Source organism: Melanotaenia boesemani, chromosome 14 (genome assembly GCF_017639745.1).
Source record: "Melanotaenia boesemani isolate fMelBoe1 chromosome 14, fMelBoe1.pri, whole genome shotgun sequence".
NCBI lineage: Eukaryota > Metazoa > Chordata > Actinopteri > Atheriniformes > Melanotaeniidae > Melanotaenia > Melanotaenia boesemani.
In genome coordinates this window covers 7054052-7070291 of record NC_055695.1, presented here as the reverse complement: position 1 = coordinate 7070291, position 16240 = coordinate 7054052, and the positions used below count along the sequence as shown (strand labels likewise).

Genomic DNA, 16240 nt, shown 5'->3' with positions numbered 1-16240 from the left:
GTGACCAGTTCATCACAGGGCCCACACTGACACAGACACCCACTCACAATCACTCTTGGGGTAAATTTAGAGTCACCAATTAATTGAACATGCATGTGTTTGAATTGTAGGAAGAAGCCACAGAACCCTGAGAGAACGTATGCATGCACAGAGAGAAAGGGTAAACTCTCTTTAGCATGGCACCAGCTGAGATTTTAACCAGGAACCTTCCTGCTGTGAAGTGAAAATGCTGCACAGCTCCATGCAACCCAAGGTTGCTTCTTCTGGGAGAAATAAAAGCATTTTGCAAAGTAATATTTTTGTCTTTCTGCATTCCTCTAATCTTGCAAAGTTAAATTGGATGATAAAATATTATCTAAAGGCTATGAGTAGAGCAAGAGTGGAAACAGTTTTAAGCAGTAATAACTTCTACACTCATAGACCACCAAGTATGGAGAGATAAAACACTCACTGATAACACAGTTGTGTAGAGACCGACTTCTTTTTGTTAATAAAATTTATGTAAAATCTAAATGTAGAGGCAGTCTAAAAAAGAAAGGATGTTAAATGAACTCAGCCCCTATCATTGTTGAACATACCAGAGCAGGTTGGGAATGGGGAATTCCACTGTCCAGTTTGCAAACACTCGATTTCCTTTGAGCCTTTCAGTTTGTACTCATCACTGCAGAGAAAACGTAATTTATGTCCAGCTGTGATGGGCTGATTCTGAGGTGGTAAACCAGCCACAAAGAGATTACTGTGTATAATGCCAAATTCACATGTGGGATCTAAAGAAAAAAAAAGATGACTTAATGCAAAGCAATATTAGTTTTACTTGTGTTTATTTGGTGGATTTGTTTGGTAAACATAATATTTTGTTCAGTTCATTTTCTTAATTAAGATTTTTTGCAGTAAAACTCAGTTCAGCTGTAAAATTACATTTACTGCAAACATAGGAAATGACTGTAATAAACATATATACAATTGGTTTATACATATAATAATTAACAATAATTAATTCAATAAACCCAGGAATTTAAAATAAATGATTTTAAAGTCAATATTTGACATGTTTTCTCACAGCAATGTAACAACTATGCACGTGTGACTTCCATACCATTTTGTTGTAAAGACGTCTTCACATTCAGCCACAGGACAAAAAGCCAAAGACGGAGACGTAGTTTCATCATGAAAATTCAGATTTCTGAATGTTAAAAAAAACTTCCTGGGATACAATCTGTCAAGTTACTTTCTCCACGTCTGAGTTACACAGAATCCTATCTCTTAAATTTTTAGCAAGAGAAATGGACACGCCCCCCCCGAAAAAACACACACACACACACATATTTGCACACACAGTTGCTGCACCGGCCTGCGTCCTTGACATGTTTATGCAAGATTAAATTCAAATACGGTTAAAGTTCGACTTAGGCCCTGTTAACGGTTTAAGTGACTCTGCTAAAGTTGTTAATTATTTACATGTTTCATCCACACATAACCAACATTTCGGAGGTCTGAAACTGCTAATCTCATAGTTAGATTGCGTATGTGGGCGGTTTCTTGCTTCAGGCCAAAAAACTGACAACCTGTTCAGCTGGTGGCAAATTGTTGCTCTGCTGAACAATGAAGTGGATAATTTGTACGTTTTGTAACTGTTGTACATTTTACTGATTTTACAAAAAGATGCTCATAATCCCTTGTGGTTATTTCCTATTTTCCCTTCTTTTTATTGTGTTTCAGTGTCTTCACTGCATCAGTCACACTGAGTGAGAAGATGCTTTGCACCAAATTTAATAGCTACTTTCCATCTGCAGTTTCTGGGCAGGTAAAAACAATAACAACTAGAAGCACTCAGAGAGTACAGGCTAAGCCATTCTAATTTTGTTTGCCAAAAATTGTGGGCATTATTATTTTGTTAGAAGCTCTCAAACTTTAAAAAGAAATAAAAGAAATAAAATAACAAGCACTGATTTCAGTCGTGGTTGGTACATCAGTTAGGGGAGTTACTGCTTGTTTCGGGTTATTGTTTACATTGCTAGTGTGGGGCTCTGTTGTTAGCACGTTCTCTCTACAACCAGTTGAGGTCATGATGTGGGTCACACCCACTGTTTACTGCTCAGGGCAAAGCAGAAAGAGAATATTAAATCCGTCTTGCATTTGTCAGCTTCAGATTATAAATCTTCAGTCTCTCTTTATAGATCACATAGTGAACCTGCAACTTTGTTTTCTGCCACCTACTTTCAGCTTTTTGACATTCTTGTTTTTCAGCTCTTACCAGCGTGGCATTTCTACATTGAGCTCTCTTTTTGGCAGTGATCACTTTCACCTTGGTGGAAGGAATGACATCATTAATGCTTGTAATTTTACCATCGAAATGATCCACAAACTCATTAACTGAAACCAAGGGAAGGTGGGGTGAGGGAGCGAAAGCTTGTATAAATATTGAAGTAGTATTTTCATCAATGTAGACAACAGTTTTTCTAATAACCTGTTCTGATAACAACATCCAACCATCACCACAACCTTGGAAATATTTAGACCTTTAGATATGACTAGATCCAGACAGTCTCCTGTGTTTTGCATTTTTTTTCTTTTACATGCTGAGTTAGACCAAATTTGTAATGGAAAACAATTATACAGAACCAGTTATATGGAAAAAAAATACCATAGAGCAGAGCACAGGGGGTCGCTGAGGCTTTGAACATTAGAGCCATTGTGATTAATGTCCACAAATTTTCCCTATTTTAACAAAAAAAAGTAAGACTGTATGTTGGGCAATTGATTTGAAGAAGGAGAAAACCCTTTGTGTCAGTGGAGTCTGAAGTATTGTTTCAATTGAAAAACATCCAGTGTTACTACCTATCACTGCAATAATACATTACATCTGTGACACTGTCTTAAGATCACACAGTCCTCTTGAAGTTGTCCTTTATTCACTAATTTTATTTTAATGTTAATGTTTTGGTAAAGTTTTTACTGCCAAAAAACAGGGTCATCAAAGCAGCACAACACCCACACAATCTTGCTTAATCAATGTTTTGCCCTTTGTTACACCTAAACTCAACTTCACTGAACTGACTTAATGTTGAATGTTGAACTTTTTTTGCTAAATCAACTGGAGGAGTTAATATATGTCTATCTATCTATCTATCTATCTATCTATCTATCTATCTATCTATCTATCTATCTATCTATAGCTTCCTGCTGTCGTGCGGACGCTTCCGGCGTTGTTCTCCCTTCTGCTTGCATTTTTTCTTCTTTTTTTCTTATCTTTACCAACAAGAAATTTAGGTACAAGGACTTCTGGTCACTTACAAATCACTGGAACGAATATATTTTTTGATAAATCTAGTTGATTGCCATCGGAGAACTAGTGGAATGATGTCTCTTAACCCTGCAGTATCAGTGAGCTGCACTGAGTGTGAGCAACTTTCTTGAGGATAACACAAATCTTCATACACGAAGGCATGTCGAATGTGGAGCCTCCTGCTACAGACCTGGCTGATACACTTCCTTTGATGTGTTCAAATGACACTGGAATAGCTGGGGAAGATCCCAAACCGTACGGTCAGACTGATCTCTCCTACTGGAACAGTGTTGGTGCCAGACCGAGGTCATCAACTCCAGCCACAACCTGGTCTGATGTTGTTCGTTGCAGAGGTAAATCCAGCAGGAAATTTAAAGCTCTAACCACTCCACCACCTGAAGTCTTACTGCATATTAAATATGGTATGTTGGTGTTACGGCCCCTGCTTGTCGTAGACAGCTGTGGCCGTTTGTGTTTTGATTAGGAGCTGCAGAGCGCTGCCCGGAGTGGCTAAGGCCAGAGTCTTTGTCCCCGCCCCTGTGTGACTGGCACTCCTCTGGACCAGTCAGGCTGCAGCCTACAGGGAAGCTCAGGCTGAAAAGGCTGCAGCCGAGCCAGGTCTGGAGGGGGAGAAGCCAGAATGGCTCAGGCCGCTTTCCCGCTCATGTTGTGCACCGGGTGTGTGTGTGTGTGTGTGTCTCGACTACCTCCTTTTCCACTATGGGTGCTTTAAGAGTTTAGTTGTGTGATTAAGTTTACTTTGGTGTGCTTGTTTCGGTGCTGGGCTAGGTTAGTGTTTTACTGTGTTGTGACGACGGTCACTTTAGTTTATGGGCCTGCTGTTTTTGTTTGGTTATAGTTTCCTCACCGAGTTGTGGTTGTGTCTTCGTTTGCACTCTGTGAGTGTTTGGTATAGGTTTTGGTTTGTTTCTTTCTGCAGGTCCGCTAACCCCAGCTCATCTTTACTTTGTGTTACAGGTTGTCATTCACTGTTTCACGGGAATTGTAAATAAATGTGCTTTCATTTTATCTCACCACCTGTCCTCACCGTGTTCTTTGTTACGCCCTTCCATACCCCTGAGTCGGGTCGTAACAGTTGGCTCATATTAAAATGAATGATGAATGTAATGCTATCTGTCCGTTCGTCTGTCCGTCCATCCATCCATAATCAAATAACAGAAAATGACAATATTGTAAATTCAAGCTCTAAGTAACGTCAGGAAAAATACATGTCATCACATCTTAATTGAAAACAGTAGAAAAAGAAAAACAATTCTGCCCCAAAATAAACAGACCTAAAGTAAAACTGCCATTTAAAGTCATGCAGTACTGTATATGATACTGCAGTAATTTTAGTGTTCTGAAATTACTGTAGGAAGAAAGAGAGAGAAAAAAAGAAAAAAAAAAACAAAACAACAAAAAAACAAAACAAACCAAAAAGGTAAAAACGGTTAGCAGTGTGAGTTGTGGCTGAGAAAAATCTGTTATTGTCTTCTAATAAATACATTTTTTGTATAAATACCTCTGTTAGTCATCCCCCTTTCAAGCTATTATCAAATAACATTTGTTGTGTTATGAAATTTTATTTATTAATCATGAAGAGACAAAAGATTCAGCACATATGATTTTATTAGTATGACCACACACAGCAATGAATCAGATTATGTTTGCTGTTGGTTTTGCTGCACATTTTAATTAAGCTGAAGTCACTGACGTCTCTGGCAGGTGGGCAGGGCCATCTCACCATCATTACACCTCTGACGCATTACTACATCACCGACACGTTGAAATCCATATTTACATTTGAATGTAATGTGATCATCATGTTCTGAATATAGTTTATTTAATCCTGGTGTTTTGAAATCAATGTTATTGTCATTCAAGTTATCTTGACTGACAGTGCAGGGTTCTGCAAGAGAATAAAAACAAGGAGTGTTTTTGTCAGTAAGAAATATGACAAAAATCTGAATAAATGACAGAAATAATAATGTACATGAACTTTTGTGCTTTGTATAAACCGTTTGTCTTACACATTAATCCTGTTTAGATGGATTAAGAATTTTCTTAGACTACATATAAGATTTGCTGTTTCATCTACTTTGGATTCTCCTTCTCAATTTTTAAGAATTTTAATTTTGTTAATTCCCTCTCGGGTAAATTAAAAACTTTACAACAAAAAGTTAGAAATAGTCCATGTTTTAGGCAGTGACAGTTCTGTCATATTTCAGAAATTCTCCTGGTTTTATGAGGATGCTTCCTGACAAGGTCAATGTTTGCCACTTTAAGGGTTTTAGGTCTTAACAGGTAAATACAGAACTGTATGATGACCATCCAGAACTTTAACCAGAAAATTATTGCAGTCTTCTGACAGTTTTCTTAAATATTTTAACCATGTGACCAGTCTTTCACAGAATAACACACCCCATCTTTACTTAAAGACTCAGCCTCCTTGGGATGTTCTTTTCATGTCTAATCATGTTATTGATCCATTCCTAATAAACCTGATAGTTGTGAAATGTCCTACTAAATTATTATTAAGTGTTTCAATTAAAAATAGACTTTAAATAATTTCCAAATCATGGCATTTTAGAATTTATTTTCTTTTTACATAAAATGTAAAAGATTCTGATAGTTTTCAAGCCTTGTATTAAAGTATTGATGTTATCACACTAGTATCGATCAATGTTGATATCAACATAAGTATCAATATTATTAACATATTTAGGAGAATTAAGGTAAGCATAAAACCAGATAACAGTATAATCTGAACTAAACATCCTCATATCAGATTTTAAATGGGTAGCATTAAACTTGTAACTCATATTTTTATTTTAATGTGAACTCAACATATGTGGTAACCACAAATCAGTTTTATATCAACCTAACTTTTTCGTGTGCAGGGTTGTGTTGCTGTTTGAAAGTTTTGATTTGCTGAAATCACCTTTTAGCAGCATTGTTTATTACTTAAGCTGGATTTTGAGGTTTTAATAAATAGGTTATTTCACTGTATGTTCTGAAAAAGAAAAGCAACAACTTAAAACATTAAATGGTACAATTTTTCAAGACTGACAGTTAAAACAACATGCACCTTCTCAAAGCTTTTTTATTAACTTACGTTCACAGCTACAGGTGACCTTGTCCCATTCCTCGTGTCTGCAGGTAATTGTATCTCCTCCTTTTATCTGATACTCATCACGGCATTTGTAAGTTACTATAGAGCCAGATAGATATTTATTCGGAAAGGGTCCCTTAACAACTGCATTCTCAACTTTAGGTGGTACGCCACATGATCCTTGACTGGCTGCAAGACATGAAAACATCAACAGTATAATGTGAAAGGGCAGTCTAAATGAACAACTATAGATAAACTAGAATAACAATAAAAGTGACTCACGTGTACAAATAATTTTGAGTAAATCTTGTGTTACATCCCATTCTCCATTTTCACAGGTCACACGGGTATTCTGAGAGGTGTATCCAGTATCACAATCAATGTTTAAAGTTCTAGCAGTGACAGTGAATTTCCCATTAGAAATCACAGGAGGTTTTCCACACGTGTTTTGTTCTATAAGACAAGATTATAAATTATTAGGCATCAAGATTTAAAACAAAAAATCTGATCAGTAAATAAGGATTTTATCAATTTAAAATTTTCAGGAAAATAAATGGTAGTGATAAAGATGTAAAAGAACAAAGTCAAAAACATTTACCAGACAATTATGTTTTCTTTTTTTGTGGTCGATGTCTTAATAGAAAAATCCTGAAATTTCTTAAATCTCCATCCTTATCTTTATTTAAGAAGTATGCGTTTTAGAAGGATTTATTGGCAAATTTACTTAAAGGAACGATTGCCAGGAAATTGCACTTTCTCAAGTTAAAACATGTTTATTGGTGTTGGACCGAAGTGTTATCTTCCCTGAAAGCCTTTCTTTTGAAGAAGGCCGAGTTTTTCCGTCTGGAAATGCATGATTTTAATTTGCTCCTGTAATTCCGTCATCACAGGAGGCTATTTAAATAAGCCAGCCCCTCTTTCATGCCTAAAGTCATCCTTTAGGCGTGGAATGATATAATGAAACAAAGTCATGCTTTACTGCTGACGCAGCTAATGCTAATGCTAACGCTGATGCTAAGGGACGAGCCCAAAAGTTTAACCCCCTCCAATGTAAAAATGAACTCCGTGTTTTCTTTTTTATAAGTGGGGTGAAGTGCTCTGCCACGTCAATTTTTGTAAACATTGTGCTGTAAACGTGCTTCTTCTACCGTCTCGGTATCTTCACTCTCAGGTTCAAACATAAATGGCTGAACTCCGTAAGCTGCTGCTTGGTCGGGTTCGCTTGCAATCACTAAGCTGTTGATGTTTTGGAGTCTCACACACTGCGCATACACTGGGCCAGCCCAACTCTGGCCTCCCTGCAGCCAACCAGCTGCACCTCATTAACATTAGTCAAAAGCTTGTGTGAACTCTCTCGAGACAAAGATGTGGTATGAGCAAAGGGTCAGAACAAGATATTTGATATTTTTCTGTAATAAGTTTTCAAACAAATATTTAGACACTTAGAGGACAGTGGGTACATGAAAAGACCAGGTGATAACACCTTTAATTCTTATGACAGTCAAACCAGTAAGACGAGAAGAAATTATTACCTATACATCGTGGAGTTTCAATCCAATCTGTGCCTTTACATGTGGCCACATCCCACCAGGCTTTTGTGGAATAAGGCTTATAGTTATTATCACAGGCGTAGTACAAAGTGTCATCGAATGGCCCAACTGCAAATCCATTTTGAATTTCAGGTTTTCTACAATTTATGACACCTGTAAACAACATGAAAAAGAAGGGTTATTTTTTAACTTCTATCAAGGATAAACCACTTTTAATTGATCTGGTGGCAACTGAATGTAAATAATGATGATACACCTTAATAACCACATCTAACAGAATTTCTTTGCACCCTGCTCTAATTTCCACTAAAGTCCACCAAAGCTTGAAGCTCAAGATAAGTTCAACAAGTATAAAGGAAATACCTTCTGGAATAATCCAATAAAATCAAACTGCTCATCAAAAATACACACTTATTGTAGTGTCAACAAACAATAATACACGATATTACAACTATGGCAACTTAAAAATGCACAGCCCTCATACATTTTAATTATAAATGGTAACTGTAGTCTATAAGTAAAATGTTTGACCATCCATTTATCAATTTATCTCCTGTATGCTATCTTATCCATCTGTCTATCTATGAAAAACTAAATCTGGCTCTCTGTGCTCAGCTGACTTGACTTTGCCTAATGTAACCATAATGAAACATTTAGCATTTCATTCCTTTCTTATGAACATCTTTATAACAATGTCTTGATTTTACTGTGGTTCTTTCTACTTATTTGGTGTTTTCCAGCAAAAAAAAAAAAATCTTTGACAGATATCTCATTTCTTTTAAATTCAATCTGAACATCTAAGTCGAGGTGATATTTCATCTTATCTTAGATGTTCAGATTATCTTAGCTTATAAAAACATAAGTAATCTGGCATCAAACCCAAATTAAAATTTTTTATGTACATTTCAAAATCAGGATGTCTCTCTAGCAACTTTATGTACGTTATTTGAAACACCCTAATTCTTCGACTATTTATGCTGACTTCTTTGAACAATTAAAAACACCTTGTTTTACATTTTTAATTCTTATAATAATATCAATATTTAAATAATTATTTGTATTTACAATGATTTTTTGTATTTGGGTGGGGACAGCTTTACGTAACGTCCCTTCTGCCCTCCCTGGGATTTTATGTCTACGTGTTCTACTTCACTTACATACTGGCCAGCCTCATACAGGTATTTTCTTCTAAAGTCTGGTAATAATAGGTGTCTGGGTAGTTCAGTTGGCAGGTGCCCAGGGTTCAAATACCACAGGGGGGGTGTTATATTAACACCTTCCAGTTGGGTCCTTCGGCAAAACCCTTAACACTATTGTCTAACCACTATAAGTCACTTTGGAGAAAAGCCTAATGACTGTAATGTAAATAATGTAATAAAGGTCCTTCTTTCTGGGTTTTGTGAGAGTGTGCAGGACAGAATCGTTTGTCATAACAAAACTGATGTAAAACAGCTGTTAAAAATGTTTTATCTCTTTTTATTTATTGCTTTGTCCTGCAACTGGGTGCAGAGTTTTCATTATTTCCTCAACACTACTGGTCACTCTCAACTTGAGCTGCTGAGCAAGAAACAATGTGGATGTTGTATTAACAGTTTTCAGAAATACCAGGGAAGCCTGTTTTTAGGGACACATTCACAGTGTCCAGTTAGTCCTGTTAAATTGAATTAAAAAGAGAAATCTCTGAGTTGTCATCATATCCTTGTCATTTTCAAGTAGATTTCTATCTTAATAGGAATATAAAGCAGAAGCAATGATGACTGATGAACAAATATAGAGACAAAATGTCACTAAAATGGTGACAAATTACATAAAAAGAAAATTAAAAAGAACATTCAAATAAATAAATTATGTAAAAAAAATAAAGTTGAATCTGCTCAGGTTGCCTATCACTGTACTAAAAACAACAGTTTGGTGCAGGTACTTTGGCAAAAATGAGCTCCTGTTAGTCTGACTCAGCCAGAATCCTGCAACGTGCCGTGTACACGCGTGTACTGACGGGTTGTCTGCAGGGAAGTTGGGTCACATGTGGATTTCTTTAAACATGGGTGTTAAATAACTGTGTTGTGTTTTTGATATTTAAATAACAGTATTCCAGTATTATTGTGGTTTTCTTTTTTGGAGCTGGATTTGTGATTCAGGAACAAAAAACATGGTTTAAACTTGGGACTTTGGATGATTTGTTTTTGCAAAGCAGTTTCGGTTAAAAATTAAGTCACGTTAGCAGCAACATTTCAGAGAGATAATATGAGTCGGTGCAATATGATGCAAGTTAAGTTTGTTAAGTTCAGATTATAATAAATTATCCCTGAAGATCATGAGGTTCTTCTGCTTGATGTTTTTTGATGGTTGGCAAAAACTAAATGGTGCATTGCTGCCACCAAGATTGTGGACTAAAGTGAAAACATTAGGTTATCTCTTCCATTTTCCCAATATCCCCCCAGTTTGAGAACCACTGGCCTAAATGACATAGATGCTTTTAATTCTGTTTCTTTCCTTGTAATTTTCCTATTCTTATTGTTTCTGTTGTACTTTACTGTAATTCCTATAATGCTTAATGTAAAGTAACAGTGCATATAACCACAGATATTCTCTAACAGTTGTACATTCCTACCTGGACAGGTCCTAATCCCGTTCCAACGTCCTTGCTGACAAGTAAGAGAGAAAGTTTCTTGATCCCCATTCAAGCATCTGTACATGACACTCTCTCTGTTTCTGTAAGAAGACTTGTCATTCTGGATAATGTTTGCATTTTCAATGATGTGTTTATAACACGTTGTCCCTGGAGGAAAAACAAACAGCAAAAGAAAGAAAAAACTTCTAATTACTGCTTTACTTCAATCCCTCCATCAAGGAAAAAAACAAAACAAAAAACAACAACAACAAAATAATAATAATAATAATAATAATAATAAACAGAAATCATTTAAAGAATATTTCAATCATTAAGAGAAAAAAATTAAGTTCTCTCCTTTTTTATATGTCAATGTAATAAAAATAAAAACATTAAACCACAACTAGAGGAAAATAATGTAAAATTCTCATTACCTGCACAAAGTGGTTTTGGTGTCCATCCATCTCTTGTGCACTGAGCCCAAGTGGCGCCCCGTGGTTCAAAGCCAGAATTACAGCTATATCTTACATATCCACGTAATCTCTTTTGTTCTCTAGTGGCATACCAGTTATACACCTGTTGTTCCCTTGTCGGGTCATTGCAAAAAAACTCTGAAATGAGATAAAATCTTGTTAATCTAAATTAATCAAGATGAGGCTGGTAATTATCATAAAGAATTCTTCAAGCACAAATAATAATAATAATAATAATAATAACAATAATAATAATAATAATAATAATAAATAAGTGCATCATCTCTCTCGGGACAAACTTCACATTAATTTTTTTACCACTGCATTCTGGTCGGCTCGTCCATTCTCCGTCATCTTTACAAGTAATCACCGCTTTGGTAGTTTGATGGTTCAAAACCCAGTCAGTCTCCCCACATGTGACTTCTACAGTTTCACCAGGTGAAAACACATTTTTGTTTGGAGGATTATATGTACTTCTCTCAGATGGCAGACTTAGTTCTCACTTTATTTCTGGATTATTTGGGAAACAAAGTAAATTTGTTAGTTTGTAGTAACAAGACAGATTATAGCACAATATTCAGGACCCAGTTTTCACTGCTTAGTGCTACACAATCAACATATTGGATCAGTCAGATTGTATTTACCTCTACATTCAGGTGTGGGGGACCAGTCTGCGCGTCCGCCAAATTGTGTGCATTTGGAAGGTCTTCTGTCCCTGGGTGTGTATCCCTCATTACAGACAAAATTCAACTCTTCATTTTCTTCGTACTCTTGACGATTGTCAGACACACGACCATGATCAATGTTAGCCGGGGCATCACATTTTATTGCTGTTGAAATCACACACAAAGATTAATATAACTGCAACACTTGTTCATTTAAAGGGTATAACATGTATTCACTGGTTAGCATGTTGTCAGATAATACGTGTATACTATTTGAAAACATGAATTAAATTAAATAACATCCAAATGGATGAGTTAGAAAAAAAATTACCCCCCCTCACAGTTGTCATGAAGATAAACTTAAACCTATTAATCCTAAAATGGATTTTTGTACCAGGCTTTAAACATGTTTTTTCTGCTGTGTAGTTGGCCTTTTTATTATGGGAGTCTATGGGGATTTGTTCTGTTTTGGAGCCAGCCCCAGCAGATGAGGGGTGAACTGCAATTTTTTGCACTTCTGCATAGGCTTCACATTTCACTGCCAGAGGTTGCCACTTGGTCAAGAAACAGGATCCTGAAAAATCCAGTGTAACCAATCTTGTAGGGCACTTTCACTCCACCCTGGTATGTGGAGTCCAGAGCAGTTGTTTCAAAATTTGTATCAATGTGGGGACTTGTTTTGAATTCATCAAATGTAATCTGTGGGATTCCAACAAAGAAAATGATTCTGTATGATTTTATGTGTTTATATCAATGGCAGGTAATCAAGCAATAAATTAAATAAACAACAACAAAACAATTAATAACCATGTTTCTGGGACTTACCTTTGCATTTTCTAGAGGTCAGCACATGCATCCACAAAAAGAGGACACAACTTTGAGATATCACATGCATTTTCTCTTCATTACTCTAAACCACCAAATAAATCAGGACACCAGAAAATGACACTGTTTTATACAGAGGGAGTCGTGGGTTTCACTGGAGAAGAGAGAGAGAGAAGATTGATCAATAATTACACAAGTGCAGCCTCCAATCCTAAACTCACAGCATAAAATGAGGAAGTGACCGTTTACTATGCCTTATATGATAAACTGAGCACATGACAAAACATTCAAAATTGTCATTTTAATACTGGTAGAGAAATCATTAGCCTCTTTATTGAAATAAATAGTCAATGCAAATAACTGTATGCCTGATTATGTTTGTTAATGTGTAACTTCACCCCCTACTTTTTGCATAACTACACCCACTGCCGAATTTGAAAAATGCCTGAAATTGCAAAGGTTGGGGTAGGAGGTGTCCTCAGCTAGCGGAGAGTGGGCGGGTCGGGATGCACAGGCAAAATGATTGGCAGACAGTAGCTCAGCTCACTGGCAGGATGCAAAGCAAGTGGCACCTACGCCACAGAGCGATCTTTGAGGTGGAAAGCTTTTCCCCTCCAGAATCTCCTCAGCTACACATGAACAAGGTTACACTGGCCTGTCAACAGCTTCTGGAGGGAGGGGGCTGTGGGGTTTTTAATATTTTCTCGTGACATAGATAACCTCTCTCTGTCACGCAAAACATAACCGGGTTTTACCCTGTAAAGGGCGTAATGAGCCATTTTTTACCTACAAAATACTAATTTTATCAACAGTATAGGTGGTTTTTACCACAATTAAGTAATTCTGTGGTGTTTACAGCCCAAAAAACACATTTTTGGGTGCACTACCCCTTTAACTTTATCATTTAGTTAAAAAAAAGAAAAAAAGAAGTGATTTCCTGTAAATGTTTATTTGTGTTATCTTGTACCTTTCTGGTAATCATTCACAGAAATCAATTTAACAAGTAAAACAAACTGCATGACAGAAAGTCAGCCGAGGATCTCATTAAAAGTAAATAAGTAGAGAAAAAGGCAGCAACCAGTTGTAATTTTAAAAGTAAATGAAAAAATGGTGTTACACTTTAGAGAACACTTTATTAAACTCACATTTTTGAGCAGATTGGAGTAGGTGGGGGGAGGGGGTCGATGGCGCCCTGGTTCCCGGGGTGTGTGCTGGCCTGCGCCGGGTGGCTGTCTTGGGGGGCCTGGTCCTCCTAGGCATGTTGCGGGCCCTCTGCCTTTGGGTGGTGGGGTGGCCGCCTCTGGGCTCCTGGGGCCCTGGGCAATTCGCTTGGGCTGCCCTGGGTGACCAGTCCCTGGCGGGGACTGCGACTGCTGATCTTGGCCCACTGGGACCTGTGCCCCAAGACCATGGGGGGCTCTTGCTGGGGCTCTCCTCTGCTGCCCTTCGGGTGGGGCTGGAGTCATCTTCGTGGTGGGGTAGCTTGGGTGGGTGCTCTGGGGCTGCTGCTGAGGGCCCGGGTTTCTGGCCCTGGTCTGCCTCTTGCCTCCGTGGAGGCGTGGTCGCATTTGCACGATCTCACTCACCATTCTTCATCACTAATCACTCCTTATTCCTCATGCTCGGCATGCTGACACAGTCACTGAGTAATCTAGTGGGTTTTTTATACTAAGTGATAATTCTTTTTTTTATTTTTCCTGTGAGTTAGTGTCTGGTCGCTGTTATGTCTTTTTGATTTGGTTATTATCTAAAAACTCTTAATGACTATTTTTTTTCTGTGTGTGTGTTTCTGTTTTTGTTTTTTGTAGAAGTTGTAGGAAATTTTCTGGTGTGTTCATCTACAGGTGTAACAGTTTGTTGTCTGGTGATGGTTTGGATTGAAGGGTCGTTTCCTTCTGTCTGTGATCGTTTTGTCTCCTTTCTTCTTTCCCTTTTGCTCTTTTTGCTATTTTCCATCTTTTTCTGTCCCCTCCGGTCAGGTCCAGCAAGATTACATAGATTCCATGATTCAAAGTAAATAAATAAATAAATGAATCAGATTATCAAGAGGAGCCTTACCCATAGGCCTCCCCTTGGTAGAGCAAATTTGTTCAGCATGATACAGCAACCAGATTATCATTTTGCTTGCTATGATGCTGGACAGGACAAGTTTAAAAAAAACAAACAAACAATAAAAAAAAAAACTCACATTTTTATTGTGTAAGGGAGCAAACAGCTGCCAAAAGTCTCATAATAACCTATATGCATAGTAATGCATAGTCTGACTCTAGTTTGGAAGCTATATGTAAACAAAATGTTGCTGTTGAGCAATGCAGGATTTTCCTCAGTTCTCAATTCTTCCTGCAGTTGGAACTGCTTCTTGTGGACAAAAGTTATACTTGAGTATTGTTTATTGTTTTATTTGGATCCTTATTAGCTGCAACAAAACTGAAGCTATTCTAACTGGGGTACACACATGAAATATAGAACATTTTTAACAATTATAAGCTAACTTAAACATATAACATAGAAAAAGAAAATAAAAATTAAACTTAAGGTAATCCTGTGACACACTCAACTATAAATCAAAATAATGCATATTCATACATTCTATAACACAGCATCAACAAATTCATTGTATAGTTCCAACTTTAGCCAATGACCAGTTTTAGCGTTAGCCCACTGTTGATGTCAAAATAAAGAGTTAACACACGCTGCCTTAATGTTCAGTAACTCAGACATACCTCTACTTTGGGCGTCGTTTTCCTCCTTCCTGTAAGCAGAACCTCACAGCTTGGATTGTCTTTTCTTTGTAAACTTTTTTAAAATGATTTTCTTGTTGGCAAGACACAAAAAGGTGAGGTCTATCAGTATTATCATTACAAACCTGGATGCGCCGCTCCCCTCCCTCCACTCTCTTACCTGCCAGCCCGCAGCAGTAGAAGCAGCAGGTGGGACGAGGAGGTCGTCATCATCACAGAATATATTAGCTTCTTTTCATTTTTATAATTTATTTGGTCTAGTTATTATTTACGAGAGAATTGAATGGAAATCAAATGAGTGTAAAAAAAACTTTTTTTTTGACAGCAATTTGGCGCCCCTGCTAACAGATGGTGCCTTAGGCGACCACTTAAGTCACCTATGCCCAGGGCCAGCCCTGCTCAAATGGCTTAGTCGTGTTTTCATTATGACAGATGATGCCTCCCAAAAAACACAAATCTGGAAACCAGAAAAGACTTGAGAGGGAGGCCAGGAGTAGGAGCAGCAGAGCAGGGGCCCAGAATATTAGGCATTTCTTCTCCAAAAATGGTGAGAGTAAAACTATAGAGGGCTGAAACTATTTCTTGGTCATTCATTCATTATTATTTATGGTCGTGTGGCATCTGTGTAACCGCTGTAGGCACTGCGTATGTCCGCAGAGGCTCGATGCACACCTCTTCCAGACCTGACGTGCACCCCTGCAACATTGACGTGGAGTACTACCTTGTGATTGATTAGTTTGAGATCACGTGTTGATGGATGTCTGGATCTTCTCGCTGAATTTGTGTTGTAACCACCATTTAAAAAAAAAAAAAACCTAACCTGCCACAACAGCACAAAGTCAATGCTTCAGTACAGCATAACAATTCACTCAGTTACATAGCTGCATTGAATTGTATTATGATGAATTTAAGTTCTGCTCAGTAATTATGAGCATTAGGGCAAAGGTCAATAACGTTATTATTATGATGTGTTCAAT

General features: G+C 37.3%; 1 protein-coding gene across 1 annotated transcript in view; it reads right to left on the bottom strand.

Annotated features, from left to right (window-relative positions):
- The window catches only part of LOC121652535 (complement factor H-like), a 126910-nt gene extending 114284 nt beyond the window's left edge, over nt 1–12626 (bottom strand). The window contains exons 1-2 of the mRNA XM_042005333.1: nt 12523–12626; nt 11677–11862 (exon numbers count right to left, since the gene is read on the bottom strand). Of these exons, the coding sequence (XP_041861267.1) occupies nt 11677–11862; nt 12523–12592 (256 nt within the window). The 5' untranslated portion in view covers nt 12593–12626. The remainder of the gene's footprint in view (nt 1–11676; nt 11863–12522) is intronic.
- Nucleotides 12627–16240: the final 3614 nt, after the last annotated feature.